At 39.0% G+C, this 14,662-nt stretch overlaps 1 protein-coding gene across 1 annotated transcript in view; it reads right to left on the reverse strand.

Annotated features, from left to right (window-relative positions):
* NCKAP5 (NCK associated protein 5) overlaps nt 1-14,662 on the reverse strand; it is a 640,837-nt gene that overhangs the window by 95,700 nt on the left and 530,475 nt on the right. Inside the window, exon 12 of the mRNA XM_044438433.1 lies at nt 8,975-9,166. Within this exon, the coding sequence (XP_044294368.1) occupies nt 8,975-9,166 (192 nt within the window). The remainder of the gene's footprint in view (nt 1-8,974; nt 9,167-14,662) is intronic.

Here is a 14,662-nt window from a genome sequence, read left to right on the forward strand (position 1 = left end):
TGTTGTGAGCCGCCCCGAGGCTTCGGCAAGGGGCGGCTCACAACATACAATAAAATGCACAATAAATTAAAACAATAACAATTAATATATATATATTAAAATAAAATAAGCCGCCCTGGCCAAATAAAATTTCCATGGTATTAACATTTAAAATGCTGCTTAAATAAAAAGGTCTTCGCATGGCGCCGAAAAGCAAATAACGACGGCGCCAGGCGGACCTCTCTGGGGAGCGCATTCCATAACTTAGGCACCACCGCTGAGAAAGCCCTCCTCCAAGTAACCACCCTCCTAATTTCCTTCGCTGAGTATGGTGACTGATACAAATAGAGGAGGTTTCCAGGGTGCATGATTTAAAACATGCAGTAACTAAAAACTACCAGTTTGAATTGGGCTAGGAAGCATCTGTTTTCAATTCATGTCAGTTTTGCATTCACAAATTTCATCTCTGTCCTGTATCACTCTGTGACTTTAAAAATGTAAATTATTTTTAATCCTTACCCCACAAAACATACAGTTTTTATACATTTTAGGTTAAAATACAATGTGCATAATAATAAAGCAACATAAAATGTAGAATTTTTGGTCCACTTGTTTGAGCCAAGAACTGTGTAGCAGATTTTCAGAAGTGAAAAAAGAGTACTATGGTTTGAGATGAGAAGTGTGTATCAAGTCAGGTTGCTTAAAATATGGACTGAAAAAACCCTTGGATATTATTATTATTATTATTATTATTATTATTATTATTATTATTATTACATTTCTATGCCGTCCCTTGCCGAAGCCTTGGGGTGGCTTACAACACAATAATCCTACCTAGAAACTAGTGCAGAGTTCATAAAAGAAGCAGAATATTTTTTTTTCCTTATAAGCATTTGTAAAATCAGATTCCCTAATCAGACCACTGGAGTTTGACACTGATGTATCATTCCGTAATAACACATGGGCTCCCCCCATGTATAGGCATATGCCTTGTACTGGTACACTAACAGTAAGAAATAATGGCTTGCTGCTTACCAGTGTTTCATCTGGTATTTCCATATCCGTCTTCGTTTTGCTGTTTTTCTTCTGGTTTCCTTGAGTGCTGATAGAGTTGCTTGGAAGAGAAGAGCCCTGGGAACTGCCCTTTGACACGCTCCTGGAGGAAACATTATTTGATCCACTTTCTGTCTGCTGAGCTGCTTTCTTATCAACTCTGCAGGTAGAAAGTGATTCCTCTCATAAATTACATTGCCCTTCTTCAATCATGCTACTTTTCCATTCCTTTAATGTTTAACATAACTTTCTTGTTCCTTTCTCCCTGTAGACCTTTAAATGATAAATGTTTCTAACTAGCCTTATCAAATCACTTTCACTTTTAGGAACTATATTGATTTACTCTTTCAGACATAATTATTTATTTTAAATTTTATAAAAGAATGGGGTAAATTGGAGAATGCAGCATAAATATTGAATATTTGTGATCTAGGGCTAAGATAGCCCTGTAATTAATTTTGATTAGCTACTATATTTGTTTACTATAGCAATAAGCAATCAGATTCAGGAGACATTAAAAAAATGCACCAGCTGCTCCCTTCAAAAACTATGTTGTGCTGTATGCCTTCATTAAACTAAAATTATGATTTAAATTTTTTATTACCTTTGATAAGATTTACTATTCTTTAATTTTAGAGATCACTGACCTGGTTAACAAACGGCAGATACAAATGACTGGAGAAATCATCTGATATAATTTTTACTATGCTATGCCATTCTAGTTGGTAGGCAGTTTTGAAGCCCCTGTCTGAATGCTCATTTTTCATTTTCTAAAAAGCTAACATGTTAGGGAAAGTCTGGCCATGAATTCGGCTCCCTGTAGAAGAATTTATACGTAAAATCTTCCTTCTTTTCCCAGAAAGAAGTATGGGAAAAGATTTTCCCAAAAATCTTCCCAAGCAAAAAGTTGCATCCATGTTTCATGCTCAGAGTTAGTGCAGTACTGAAAAACGTTCCCACAGTCTTATTCAACCTGATATAAATTGCTCTCAAAAAGAAATTAAGTAAATTAAAATACACAGCATTACTACTTATCACTATTTTTACCCAGTTGTTTTAAAAAATCTTGACATTTATGTATTCATTGGTACATATTTCTGTCTACTTTTCTAGTTCATACAAGCCACAAAAAGCAAGTCACCACTACAATAAAAAAAAAACATCAAACAGTAATTAAAATTTATATAATCAGCAAAACTGCAGATAAAATGATCACTTATTGAAGTACAAATGACAAGGAAAAAATCAGATCAATGATAGTCTTTCTGAACTAAACAAAATTTTAGGCAGTAGAAAAACTGTTGTCAAAGGCAATGGAGAGAATTTTCTATGTTAAAGACAAGCTGATCTCCTTTAGAATGGATATTCAAGGTTTGGTGCTGCCAAAAGAAGGCCCTCTTTGCTGCCACCACCAGCCAACTCTCTCTGATGGGGGTTGGCCTTAAGCCGCACATGGCATTAAAGGACTTATGCTATATAGCTATACGCTAGGAAACAGAACTGGGTGAAACAGTAGTTGGGTATCTTCCTGCCTCACTCCCAGAGTAATTTGCATGTCTGTTTCAAGATGATTTTCAATTACTGCACATGCATTTTTAATGCAACAAGCAGTTTGAAGCAGTTTGGAATATGCTATAGTAAAAGGGGTGAGGGGTTATTAGGAAAGAAAAGAATGAGAATGATCACCTTGTGGATCTGCAAAACATTATTGACTGTGACTTTTCCATGATTTTCCTGTTTTAGGCACTAAGGGCCACACTACACATTATGTTAATTGGGTAGTACATAGCTGGGCCCCACTATTTGCTTTTCTTTTAGTATATATTTTTACTACCCCAGTTTTGATTAGGGCTACTGCACAAAGGGGAAGATTATTTGCCATAGGGCTTTAACATAGAAAAAACTCTCCATTGCCATCAATGGAACTGTTTTCCTCCCCCACGTTTTACCTCCTGCCCCAGTGGTTAATCCTCCCTTCCCAGTATAGTCTGGTACTGATCCAAACTGGCATTTACATCGGAGCAGAAAACAAAAATCAGAGAATGATCAGCTGAATGGTATGTAATCAGTGTACTGTGTACTTTGAGCCTGCAAATGGTACCAAAATGGAAGCTTATGTCTATATCAGATTCTACACATCCTGAAATCCTTACCTGTGTAAAAGCTCTTTCATAAAGCTGTCTTTTCCTGAGTGTGTGGTGGCAGAGCTATTCTTTTGTTCACACCTAATTTGGGCAAGGTTACCATTTGTGGCTTTTGCTATTTTTTTTCCTTTTGGAAGACTATCTAAAATAGCACAATTCAGGGTTTTCTTATTTAGTTCATTTTCAGCTTCACAGTGCTGTTCCACTTTCTTTCTGTCTTTTCTCTTTTCTGATTTGGTTTGCTTACTTCCAAAAGCTGAAGCTTTTGCTTCTTTCTTTTCTATTTTTACTTTTGAAATATCAGTTTTTCTACCACTCAGGGCTGGGAGTTTACTCTTACGAAAGCCAAACCAACTAGCAATAGAGGGTCCCCCACTCTTTTGTTTTGTTTCCGCTGTGGGGGATTTGCTTTGTCCTTGTCCCTTCTGCATATTTTCTTGGATGCACAACATGACTTTTTCTTCTATTGTAGGCTGTAAGACAGATAAAGCTGACCCCTTCTCTGAAGCTTCAGATGCCTTTAAGCAGGCTTCTGGTGACACCGTCTTACTCCCTTCATATTTACAAGGGCACTGTATGCTGTCCAGATTTTTCTGAAGTGGCAGAATTTGTTCTGATGAAATACTAGTTGATGACTCCAATGGTGTTTCTGCTTGTGTAACACTTTTTTTGCTTACTGGTTCATGTTTGAAAATTTCACTGTCTTTTTCATCATGGACAGATTTATTTTGGACATCTTTCTGGGATGATTTGTTGCCCTCATTTTTTGAAATGCTATAAAATAAATCCCCCTTTGGAGACATATGAAATGGCAGTTTGCCTGGGCTACCAATATGACTGCTGGAATTGTTCATACTTCTACAAGAATCCTGCCTAGAATGGGAAATTTCTGGAACATTTGTGCTTGGAATCATATCGGACATCATTGCTGATCCAGGAATAGCTTTACTTTGTAATCCCTCTGCAGTTGAATTCTGCCGGGTTAAAGAATTCCCTCTTTCAGATGTATTTGTTATAATCTGTGTTCGGACTTTTCCTAAACCTTCTGTTGAAGGTATAGGTGATTTTTCTCCTGTGTGAATACTGAAACTTTGACTACGGGCCTTTGCTCCATTCATGCCAAGAGCTGGCTTCAAGTATGTCTTATTACTAGAAGAAACCGATCTCTTAACGAATTTGTTTTCAAATCCATCTTGTTCCATTAGATTGCAGCTTTCAGGGGAAACAGAAGTTACCTCCCTGCCAAGTTCCTTAGCAACACCTTCCTTGATTTCATTTTGAGCACCCTTAAATTTAGTATCTGCTACATCCATGGTGGTTTGAGATAAAGATTCACCCTGCCTCTGCTTACTTGAATACACACAGCTTTTGGAGGCTGCATTCATACTGTCTTTTTCCTGTTTCCCTGGTATGGTGCAGCTCTTTCTAAGGAGCTGAGGAGATTTCATGACTAATTTAAGTCCTAAAGGCAGACTAGGTTTCAGTTCCTTGTCTGGAACACTTCCAACATCATTGCCCTGAGACAACTGCGATAATGGGGAGTGAGTGCTCTGGGGAAGAAAGGGCTCCCCAGTCATTACTGTGTGATGATCTGGTGATGTGGGGAAGCTGTTTGAAAACTTAAGTTTCTGAGGTATTCCACTGTCCTTAGACAGGGGTACATTTTGCACTGGATTTATATCTTGTGGCCTGTAAGCAGCATGGGCATCCTTGGAATTACAAAGTCCATTATTATTGCAGGATACTGAATGGTTTGAGTTTTTTGGAGCCATTTTCTTTGTAACATTGGGGATGCCTTGGCATGTGCTGGGTATTTGCTCTAATAGACATTTGCTTTGTGTAAGCATTTCTCCTTTCTCATGAAAGTGATTCAATTCAAATTTGGGTGTTGCAGGCAACTTGTTGATTTGTATCTCATGGTTAGCAATATTATGAAAAACAGTCATTGAACTTTCTTTCCGTGGTGGCAATGGAACTGCATTTTTTACCAGGTCATTGGGAATACTTGTTCCAGACTTATTGGGTATAGGTGGGGAATGTTCATGGTTTGGTCTTATCAACAATGAAGCTGATCTGCCTGGTGGACGAGGGGGTGATGGGGATCTGGCTTCTACAGAAGGCATGCCACAGTGAATATCTCTAGTTGGTGGTTCTCCACAGTCAATGGATTCCATGAAATGCTGAGGTAATGAGGTTGATTCTGGGAGCTGATTCTTGGACCATTCTGCTCTACTCAAAATTTTAGAATTTTGTGGAGGGTTTGCCAAGACCTTTGAGATATTCACACCTGCTTTTGAAGTGGAATTCTGGGTTGGACTTTGCACTTTTTTTAATCTTGTGCATTTTACAGGCGACAATGGCGATTTCTTCGTGGTCACAGAGCAATGTGAAGAGGATGTAGTAGAATCTTCATTTCCTGTGACTTTGGTTTTCTGTGGTGAAAACTTACCTCTGCTGGGAATTTTACTTAGTTTTTGTTTTTGATTGCTATCTGCCTGCATACAAGATGGAGAGCTGGCTTTGGAAGAAATATTGCAAACTGGCTTCAATAGCCTTAGCTGTGGGGTATTCTGAAACATGGATCTGTTGAAGTGCACGGAACATTCATTGCTGTTTATGGTAGGGGCAACTGCATGCTCATCCCCTAGATTATTTTGTAGAGTTTTTCTCTCAGTTTCATTATCAGACATTTGCAAAATACTGTAGTTTCTAGCATCTGTTGCTTTCTGCAAAATCGCCATTCCCTGAGGTAAACATTCAGTGTATTCTGCATTGGATCCAGTATAAGGATGGTTGATTGAAATTTCATTTCTAGTTACAGTAACAACTCCAGTTTGATGTGAACTGAATTCAATAGGTTTGCCATCTTCAGCATCAAATATTACAGTAATGCATTCTTCTGAAGAAGTCTTCTTTATAACTTTTTGTTGCTTAATGAAATTACATGCCTTTGGCTTAATGTCAGACTGCATGGGGCCCTGATTTGCTTCTTTTTCAGAAAGCACAAACTGGACATTTTCCTTCTTTGCACGCACAGCAGAGTTTTCTGCATGCTTGTCAACATAGGACACTAATGACAAATCTGATGGGCTTTTCTCATCACTACTTTCTATATGTAATTCATCCAGGATTTCATTGTCATCAGTATCTGAAAAGTGTAAATTAAGGTCTCTCCAGGTGACATTAGCAAGACTTTTATCTATCTGTAGAATAGGTAGCTTCACATTTGTACATGATTTTCTTTCAGACTGAAATCCATTGACAAAACTAGTCAGTTTTTCAGGCCTTTCCTTTGAATTAACACAAGAACCTCTTTCTGGTAAATGCTTTCTATCAGGTTCCCAGCCAAATAGGCTGTCAGAAACACTGTGAGTTAATTTATTACAGCAGTGCCTACAGTCCTTGCTTGGTACTTCATACAGCAATGCTAAAGATGAAGCCTCATCATCTGCATCCTCATGTGAATCGGAATCGTACACAAAGGATTTCTGATGCTCATCACAAACTGCTCCTCTTTCCTCTGGTGTGCAATGTGCCCTCTCATTACGACTACTGCATTTAATTCCAGGGGAGTAGATTCCTTCATTAGAATCCATGCAATCTTTGTATCCCCATTTAGACATCAATGGAGGTGGTTCAAGTAATATTTTTCGCTTTTGTAGCTTCTTTAGCCCTTCCAAAATGTGGTTTTCTTTGATACGAGTTGGAGGTAGATCATCAGTGGGACTTGAAAGGTTGCTGGGGACTGAGGAACCAACACTTATTCTTTTATCCCAGCTTACTGATGACTGGTTTTAAATAAAGAGAGAGAGAAATTCAGTTGTTAGTACAGAATTAATCAACATTGTAAGAATAAGATTAAAGCTACCTTACCTATAAAAATACACACATTTTTCAAACACTACCGTAAATCAACAACACTGTTTTCTTTCTGTACTAAGTTTCTCAAATAATCTGTACCCCTTTGAATATATAAGCACATCAGAAGTCTATGTATACCTGTCAAGGAAAGAAGCGAATGACAAATCTGAATAACTTTTTGCATCAATATTTTCCTACTTGTGGTTTGTCTTTCTACCCAAGAAGAGTTATGTCCCCAACTTAAGAACCAATTCAATATTTTGCAGTCAGTCTGACTCTAAGAAGTCTCTATCCATCAAACTGCTCTGCCAATTACCCAGTTGTGTATTTTTTTGCATTTTGTTGTTTCAGGACCTATAAAAATGTTTCAGACCTATGCATTCTCGTGATTTAAATCTGAATGGAAAACCATACATTCTTAACTATGAATTTCTAAGGAAGTAAGGAATGAAGGCAGAAAATTCTGGAATGCACTTTCCTCCAGCGTCATGAAAGTAGGTTTTGAATTGAGAGTGAATGTGGTTCAGTGGTTAGGGGTGTGGGACTGAGATTCAGATGACCTGGGTTCTAGTTCTCCCTCAGCCATGGAACTCACTGGGTGCCTCTGGACCAGTCACAAACTCTCAGCTGAACCCACTTCACAGGGTTTTTGTGATAGAATAAGATTGAGAGGAGGAGGAGAATTATGTAAGACATCTGGAGTTCCTTGGCAAGAAAAAAGTCAGGATATAATTATAATAAATTAGATTTAATTTTCCCTTCAGATCCCAGATGTAGCATTTGACCCTAACGGTATTCAAAACTGCAAACAAATCAAAAGTAATGGAAAGCATAAGTAAGATCTAGGAGAAAGTGTGGCTGTGTCTTAAATAGCAATGCACTGACAAGTCACATGTTAAATGATACAATAGCATACTCAATTCATAAGAGGGATGGATGCCTAGATGTCTTGTGAAAGTATAGAACAGAGAATGACTAGCTTTAAAATGGATCACCCTGAAAAATTCACAGGGCAAAAAGCATGGGTTGTAAACAGATGAACAGAATGGACCTAGCTTAATCTCTCCTTTCTCTGAAGAAACAGATAAAATGAGACTTTATGTTTTGTTCCTTGAGGAAAGAAAGACAGCTATTATTATATTATATTTCTATCCCATCCATAGCTGAAGCTCTCTGGGAGATTTGCAACATTTAAGTCACCCATCCAGATATCAACCAGGCTCAACCCTGCTTAGCTTCCAAGATTAGGCAGGAGCAGGCACTTTAGGCTATGTGGACGCTTTAGGATATGGAAAAACATTATATTCCTGGGTGGAAATTCAAGGACCTGTAACCTTCAGAAAATGTGTCATCCCATGGCTGACTTTGAGGTTTATCTCGGGCCAGTCTGTCCTTCTCTCTTTCTCTCTCAATCTCTCTGCCTACTTCACAGGGTTTGTTGTGATGAGAGAAATGTAAGCTATGCATACTGCCTCAAGCTCTTTAGCCTGAAAATGATGCCATGATTTCCTCACATAAACATACCTTGATGTTAGGAGAGGTGTGTTGCGTGTACATTTCTAAGATAGGCCCAAGATGGAGCAATAAGTGATGCCAATGGAACCGATGTCAGGAAACAGCTTTTCTCTAGATATCCATCATAAGCAAGTCTGCTACAATGCCCTTATGGCAGAGGTGAGGAACTAGTCCCATCCAGATGTTATTGGGTATAACTCCCACCATCACTAATCCTTGGACATGCCTGCTGGAATGGATGACTGATGGAAGTTGCAGTCAAATGACTACAGAGGTGGGGGGCAGAGTTCTCCCCTGGCACCACTTTTTGATTGCATTTCAGCACCCAGTAGAACTGCATGAAGTTTCTGTAAGGCTTCAGATTTGTTTTTCCCTTCTCACACAGCTTCTGTGATCCAATTAGGAGCAACTGGTTTGCTTACCCTTTTACTGCATGCCTTCCCATCATTCCAAGTACAGGATGAGCCACTGGAATATTCACTACAGGCACTTGACAAAGAGAGTTCACTGCTGCTGCAGCTGCTTCGAGGATAAACTCGGTGAGGCCCTGTCAGATTTAATTGACTCTGGCATTTTGAGGCAGGTACTCCAGATTTCAAATTCGGTTGGCTTTCCTAAAACAAGAAAAGAGACACATGTTTTTATGGGTTAAAAACCATTTGATAGTTTATTCTTATATAAGAAAATAAATCAATTGTCGCTCAGGGTGATACAAATCCAGTGCAGTAAATCAGAATGCTTCTATTTCTTCCTCATTAGGGCATTAAAATATCTAATACCTGCCTTTTATTTTATTATTAACCATGACTCAGTATCCAAGGTGGCCGTTCAATGACAGTCTGGTTGAAATATGCTGCTTTTATTAGCAATGTGCTCCAGAAAGATACTGAAAACAAAGTTAAACAAGTACAAGAACATCTTGACAACTGCATTATATCCCCACAATGTAACAGATGAGGTCTTATAAAGCGGACAAGGTAAATTAATTTAGTGCCCAAACCAGAACGTCCATGGAGAATGGAATCTCTCCATTACAGTCTAATTTTGGTTTTCTATCTAGTTCAAAGCTTTGTCTAAGAAAGTATCCAATGCAGGACAATCCATCTTTGTGTCACCATCTGACAGCTGAAGCCTCCTGCTTATGCTATTTATTGACACTTTATGGCTGCCTTTAGTACTTGTGCAGTTATCGGCCTTCTCCAAATGCAATCTCAGCTGCTGTGACTAAATACCAGCTTCGAGGAAGAGAATAATGAAGAAAGAGATTGGTCTGTTAGTTACAACATGAAACCTTTGCAGAAGTTTATACAGGTGTTTAATTTCTGCCTAGGCAACTGTCTGGCCTCTTAACAAGGCCACACATCCTTGAATGTTTAGACATCTCATGAATATACGGCTATGCAATCATCTATGTGCTAAATGGAATCAGACACACTGTGAAAGATATCAATAACAAGATTACATATCCTTGACATTTTGCAGAGAATTTTATTAATCCCAAAAGCATTGTCTCTCAGCAGTAACTGTCCACTGTAGAACTGGATGCTTACATTCATCTTCTCCATTAACAGTAGAAGCAAAGAACCTAACCTAGGTCCCCAAATGCCAGCTGCCGTTACTTCTTTATTACACTGGATGGAGTAGCTCTGCAAGCAGAACACATTTACTGTGTCTTAAAATTACCCATTTAAGCACATTTAGAAACATTACATTCTAATTGGAGCATGCTCAGGAACAACCTCAGTGTGTCTGTGCAGAGTAAATGAAAAAGTGAAGCCAACAAAAAAATAAGGTATTAGATGAATACTTTGCTAGTTCCGCATGGCTGTGAACTGGGAAGCAGTGGTATGACATGCCTCTGAGATCCAAAAGGGCAACAGTGAGTCACCCTAAAAGGTCTCCTTTCCAGCACTGTCTCTGCTACAGAGGGCACCTATTTATACTGACTTCCACTGCTTGGGCTACATGAGGCAGTGTGATGCAAAGAGGTGTCAGGCTTGACTTTCTGACACACTCTGGCAACCCAACATATGTCACAAATAGCAGCAAAACTCTTTATTGCAGAAGATCAAGTTACCTTCTGCGTTTATGGCAAAGTTTATAGATCCCAATAAGTCAGATTGCCTAAGGCAGGCAGAAGCTCCTGGTATATTGTTCATTCAAGAGAAAGTTCCAAGGCTAACATCCACACAGAGTCAACTCCAGAGTTCAAGCGCAGCAACAGGTTCTACATCAAGATTTCAGCAGTACAGGCAGACAAGATTTAGCAAAATGTCCAGACAAGAAACTATTCCAGGTAAGTTAGACATACCCAGCAAAGGCTTTTCAGTTTCTGTACCAGCTTAAATACAGGGAAGCGGCTGGTAGGGCACCCTTTCTGTCCACTTATCTGGGCAGAGAGATCTGCCCCGAGTAAATACTGTGACTAATGGGATGTCTCTTTTCTGTCCACTTTAACCGACTCCTTATCCTACGAAAACTTTGCCCCTTGCAGAATCTTCCTCACACTTGGTTCTCAGAATCACAGCTTGTAAATCAATGTCCTCGCTCAAGGCCAAATCTTATAGCTATAGCTCCTAGCAACATCCTCTTCCTTCAGCTTGTAATCAGATGAAAGGCTAGGAAAAACTGGGCTTTCAGGGCCCAAGCTTTCCATGATGGGACTTGGTACAAAAACATCCTGCTGTGTGATTACTTTACAAATCAAATCTGATTTCTATTAATTAATTAACAACATGCACATACCACTCCACATCTAAGCAGATTTTGGAACAATGAACAATAGAAAGATAAAAATGGGCAGAAAGACAGCAGCAACAGCAGAAGTAAGCTAAACTAAAACTAAGTAAATTGAAATAATGGCTGGTCATTCAAGGAAGCCTTCCTGAAGTGAAGTTGTTCTCAGAAGGCACTGAAAACAGTGTAATGTCGGTGCTTTCCTAACGTCCAGAAGAAGTTCCAGAGAAATGGAGCTGCTACACTGAAGCGGCCCCTCCCAGTGGGCTCCTGTTGGGCTACAGGTCCACAATGAAACACCAGGAGCATGCCATCAGTGATTGGACAGCTTGGTAAGGAAGAAAACATTCTCCCAAGTGTCCTGATCCTGAGTTGCTTGGGTTCTTCTATCAAAACCTTAAACCTGTCCTGGTAGCAAATAAGCAGACAGCAGAATTCCTTCAGAAAAAACAACTGCATGCTGACAGAGGCATCTCCTAACAATGCTGTGCTGCTGTATTCTTCACAGGCTCTACAGTGTCTTGCAGCAATCCCTTCTTGATGTCACTAAGACCTGTGCCATTGTGGCCAAGCCATCCTGGTCCAGGAGAGGTCATAGCTAGGGAACCGGATAAAGTTGGTAAAAGCCACTCCGAACTGCTACAGTCACTTGGAACCCCAGACACAATGACTGATCTAGGTTTACCCCCCAGATTGTGAACCTAATCTTTCAAAGGGAAGGGAACCCAATGCAGAACAGACAATGAGCCTGTTTCACAGACCAAGGAACCACTCATGCAGGGCTACCATCTTTCCAGGATTCAGCTTTAGTTCACGGGCCCTCATTAAGGCCATGACTGAGTCTAGGCACTGATCTAGAACTCACGCAGCCTCACCAGATTCGGATATCACAGGAAGATAGTGCCATACTAATGGCACTTGGCTCCCAATCGCCTAATGGCTCTTCTAACAACTTCATACAGATGATAAACAACATTGCAGAAATGATGGTACTCTGCAGAACCCCACAGTTTATTTAGCAATAATCCAGGGAATAGTTACCCAATATAACTCTCTGAAACTGATGTTGCAGGTAAGACTGGACCTGCAGTGTTTTCAGAGTTGATCCAGGAAGGCATTATGGTTTTGAAAGCCAATGAAATACCAGGCGGAATTAACAAGGTTGCCCTCACACTGCCCATTTCTTCATAAAGAAACACCCAGTCTCTTTATCCCTTTTATCTATCAGGACAACCATTATTTTTGAGATGCCCTTCTTTATAGCACATTCATGGTTTATGCACTCTTTGTAGTGCATGCAGGGAAGGCTGGAACAATGCTGCATTCATGGTTATTTTGCCGCAGGCAATGCAGACATGATTTGCTTTTGCAGATACGGCAAATAGTACAGGGTAACAGTGGAAGGCTCTAACGCAGTTTAGACCATGTTAAACTACAATTCACCACACCTTGGGAAATTATGAAATTAAAGAAGGGATGGGTGATGCTGGCAAATGCATTTTGATTGAGCCCACTGGACTGTGGCACCTTTCTGCCCTGACATCTGAAAGCAACCATGAGACTGGTTAAAGAGGAAAACCTGTTTCTGGATAATGCTGGGTCCAGTCGAGAGAGAGAGAGATCATCATGACATTGAATCCCATGCCCATAATAGACCAGATTTGGAGACACTGACTTATTATCTATTTGCATTGAAGAAGCAATCAGTTAAGTCCCACCTGCACTCCAGTGTGGCTGAGTTTTCAAACTGGTGTAACATCTTAGTGACTGACATCTAATTAGTTAAATATATATAGTATTTAAAAAGAAAGCTTTCTTCCAACATTTTATGCAAATTTATCATATTATTGTGCCATTCTTCTATACAGAATGGCCCTTATAGAATTATGCTTCAGCACTGATCTCTATTTATGGATAGAACCTTTTACAAAGACTCAAAAGTTTTGTCTCTTTTTTGCATATTTTCACACTGGAATTTGATCTATTTATCTAATATAGGAAGTTCCCTCCAGACAGGTGCCTGCCATGTTTACACTCGGATTGAGACAGTGGCCCTTCCTACATACATGCAGGAAGTCTCATGGAAATCAAAGGGACTTCTGGGTAGAGTTGTATAGGTTTGTGCTTTTAAGATTGTAAGATTTAAAACACGCTATATCCAGAAATCCAACTTCTCTGCTGAGAAAGGTTACCTCCTGGGCTATCAATACACAGAGTGATCTCTTTGATTGCATTCATAAAGATTTTAGAATGTTTCAGGATGGATTTGGTATGTTGCAGGGAAGAAGCTAGGCAAAGTGATGACATGGAGGTACTAGAAGAATAACAAATGGATGATGAAGGCAAGGTGACATATTGTGTAGCAGTTTTTAAGCTAGCACGAAAAGCAACCTTTTTTACACAATAATGGGAGCAGCTGGGCTTCAATCCTGCCCAGACCATTTAATCAAGAAGAAATTTCTAGTGAATAAAAAAGCACAGGATTGGGCAAAAGGTAACTTTTATTTTAAGATGACTATTCAGTATATATAGGAGTTTAATGAGAAATCAGAACTTCTCTGTCTTCTTCCACCCAATTTCATCCTCCATAGAATAGAAATAGAAGAACTTTAGCTTCTTTAATTCCAGAAGAAAAGAAGAAAAGACAAACAAATGTCAAAGCAACTGAAGAGAATATGCAAGCATTAATGACAAGTGCTGAATCCTGGAACAATATTCTATGCATCACTGGAATTTGAAGATTTCTATAATGTGGTGATGGTGAAAAAGAACATGATGGTGGTGGAGATGGTGGTTGAATTTTTGAACCTCCATTCTAATGTTTTCTTTAAAATCACTTTAAAGATTCCAATGATTACCCTTGTTGTGAATTAATTACACTTATTTAACTTGTTCATTGGTTTATTAATTTGCATCTCATGGCTGGATTTTGTCTTCTAATCATGGGTTTTAAACTGTCATCTTTAATAAAATCAGAGTACAAAACCTCGTTCAGGATTCTAATTTAAACGCATAATTGTTAAGTTGGAAGGAATTGTTTGAATCAAGCTATTGTCAAACTCAAACTGGGTATGCAGGAAGATCTAACCTGAAGGCAAAATTACAGATTGCATGGGGAGGTCATTAATAACTTTCTGAACCTTTGAAAAAAGCTTTATTTCCACTTAGATACACTTTATCGTTCCACACCAAATTACATTTGTGTTGGATTTTCATACTTAAGCATAAAAGGTAAGTTTTCAGTTCTAATTTGCTTTATTTCTATTCTTATACAACTTTTGTTTTTGAGCCACATTTTTCCTTTTTTAATGGAACATGAAAGCCATTCTAGTTAAGGTTTTGCCAAATAAGCACAAAGCTTAAACCCATCTGAA

Source organism: Varanus komodoensis, unplaced genomic scaffold, assembly GCF_004798865.1.
Source record: "Varanus komodoensis strain SLA01 unplaced genomic scaffold, ASM479886v1 scaffold32, whole genome shotgun sequence".
In the NCBI taxonomy this organism is placed as follows: domain Eukaryota; kingdom Metazoa; phylum Chordata; class Lepidosauria; order Squamata; family Varanidae; genus Varanus; species Varanus komodoensis.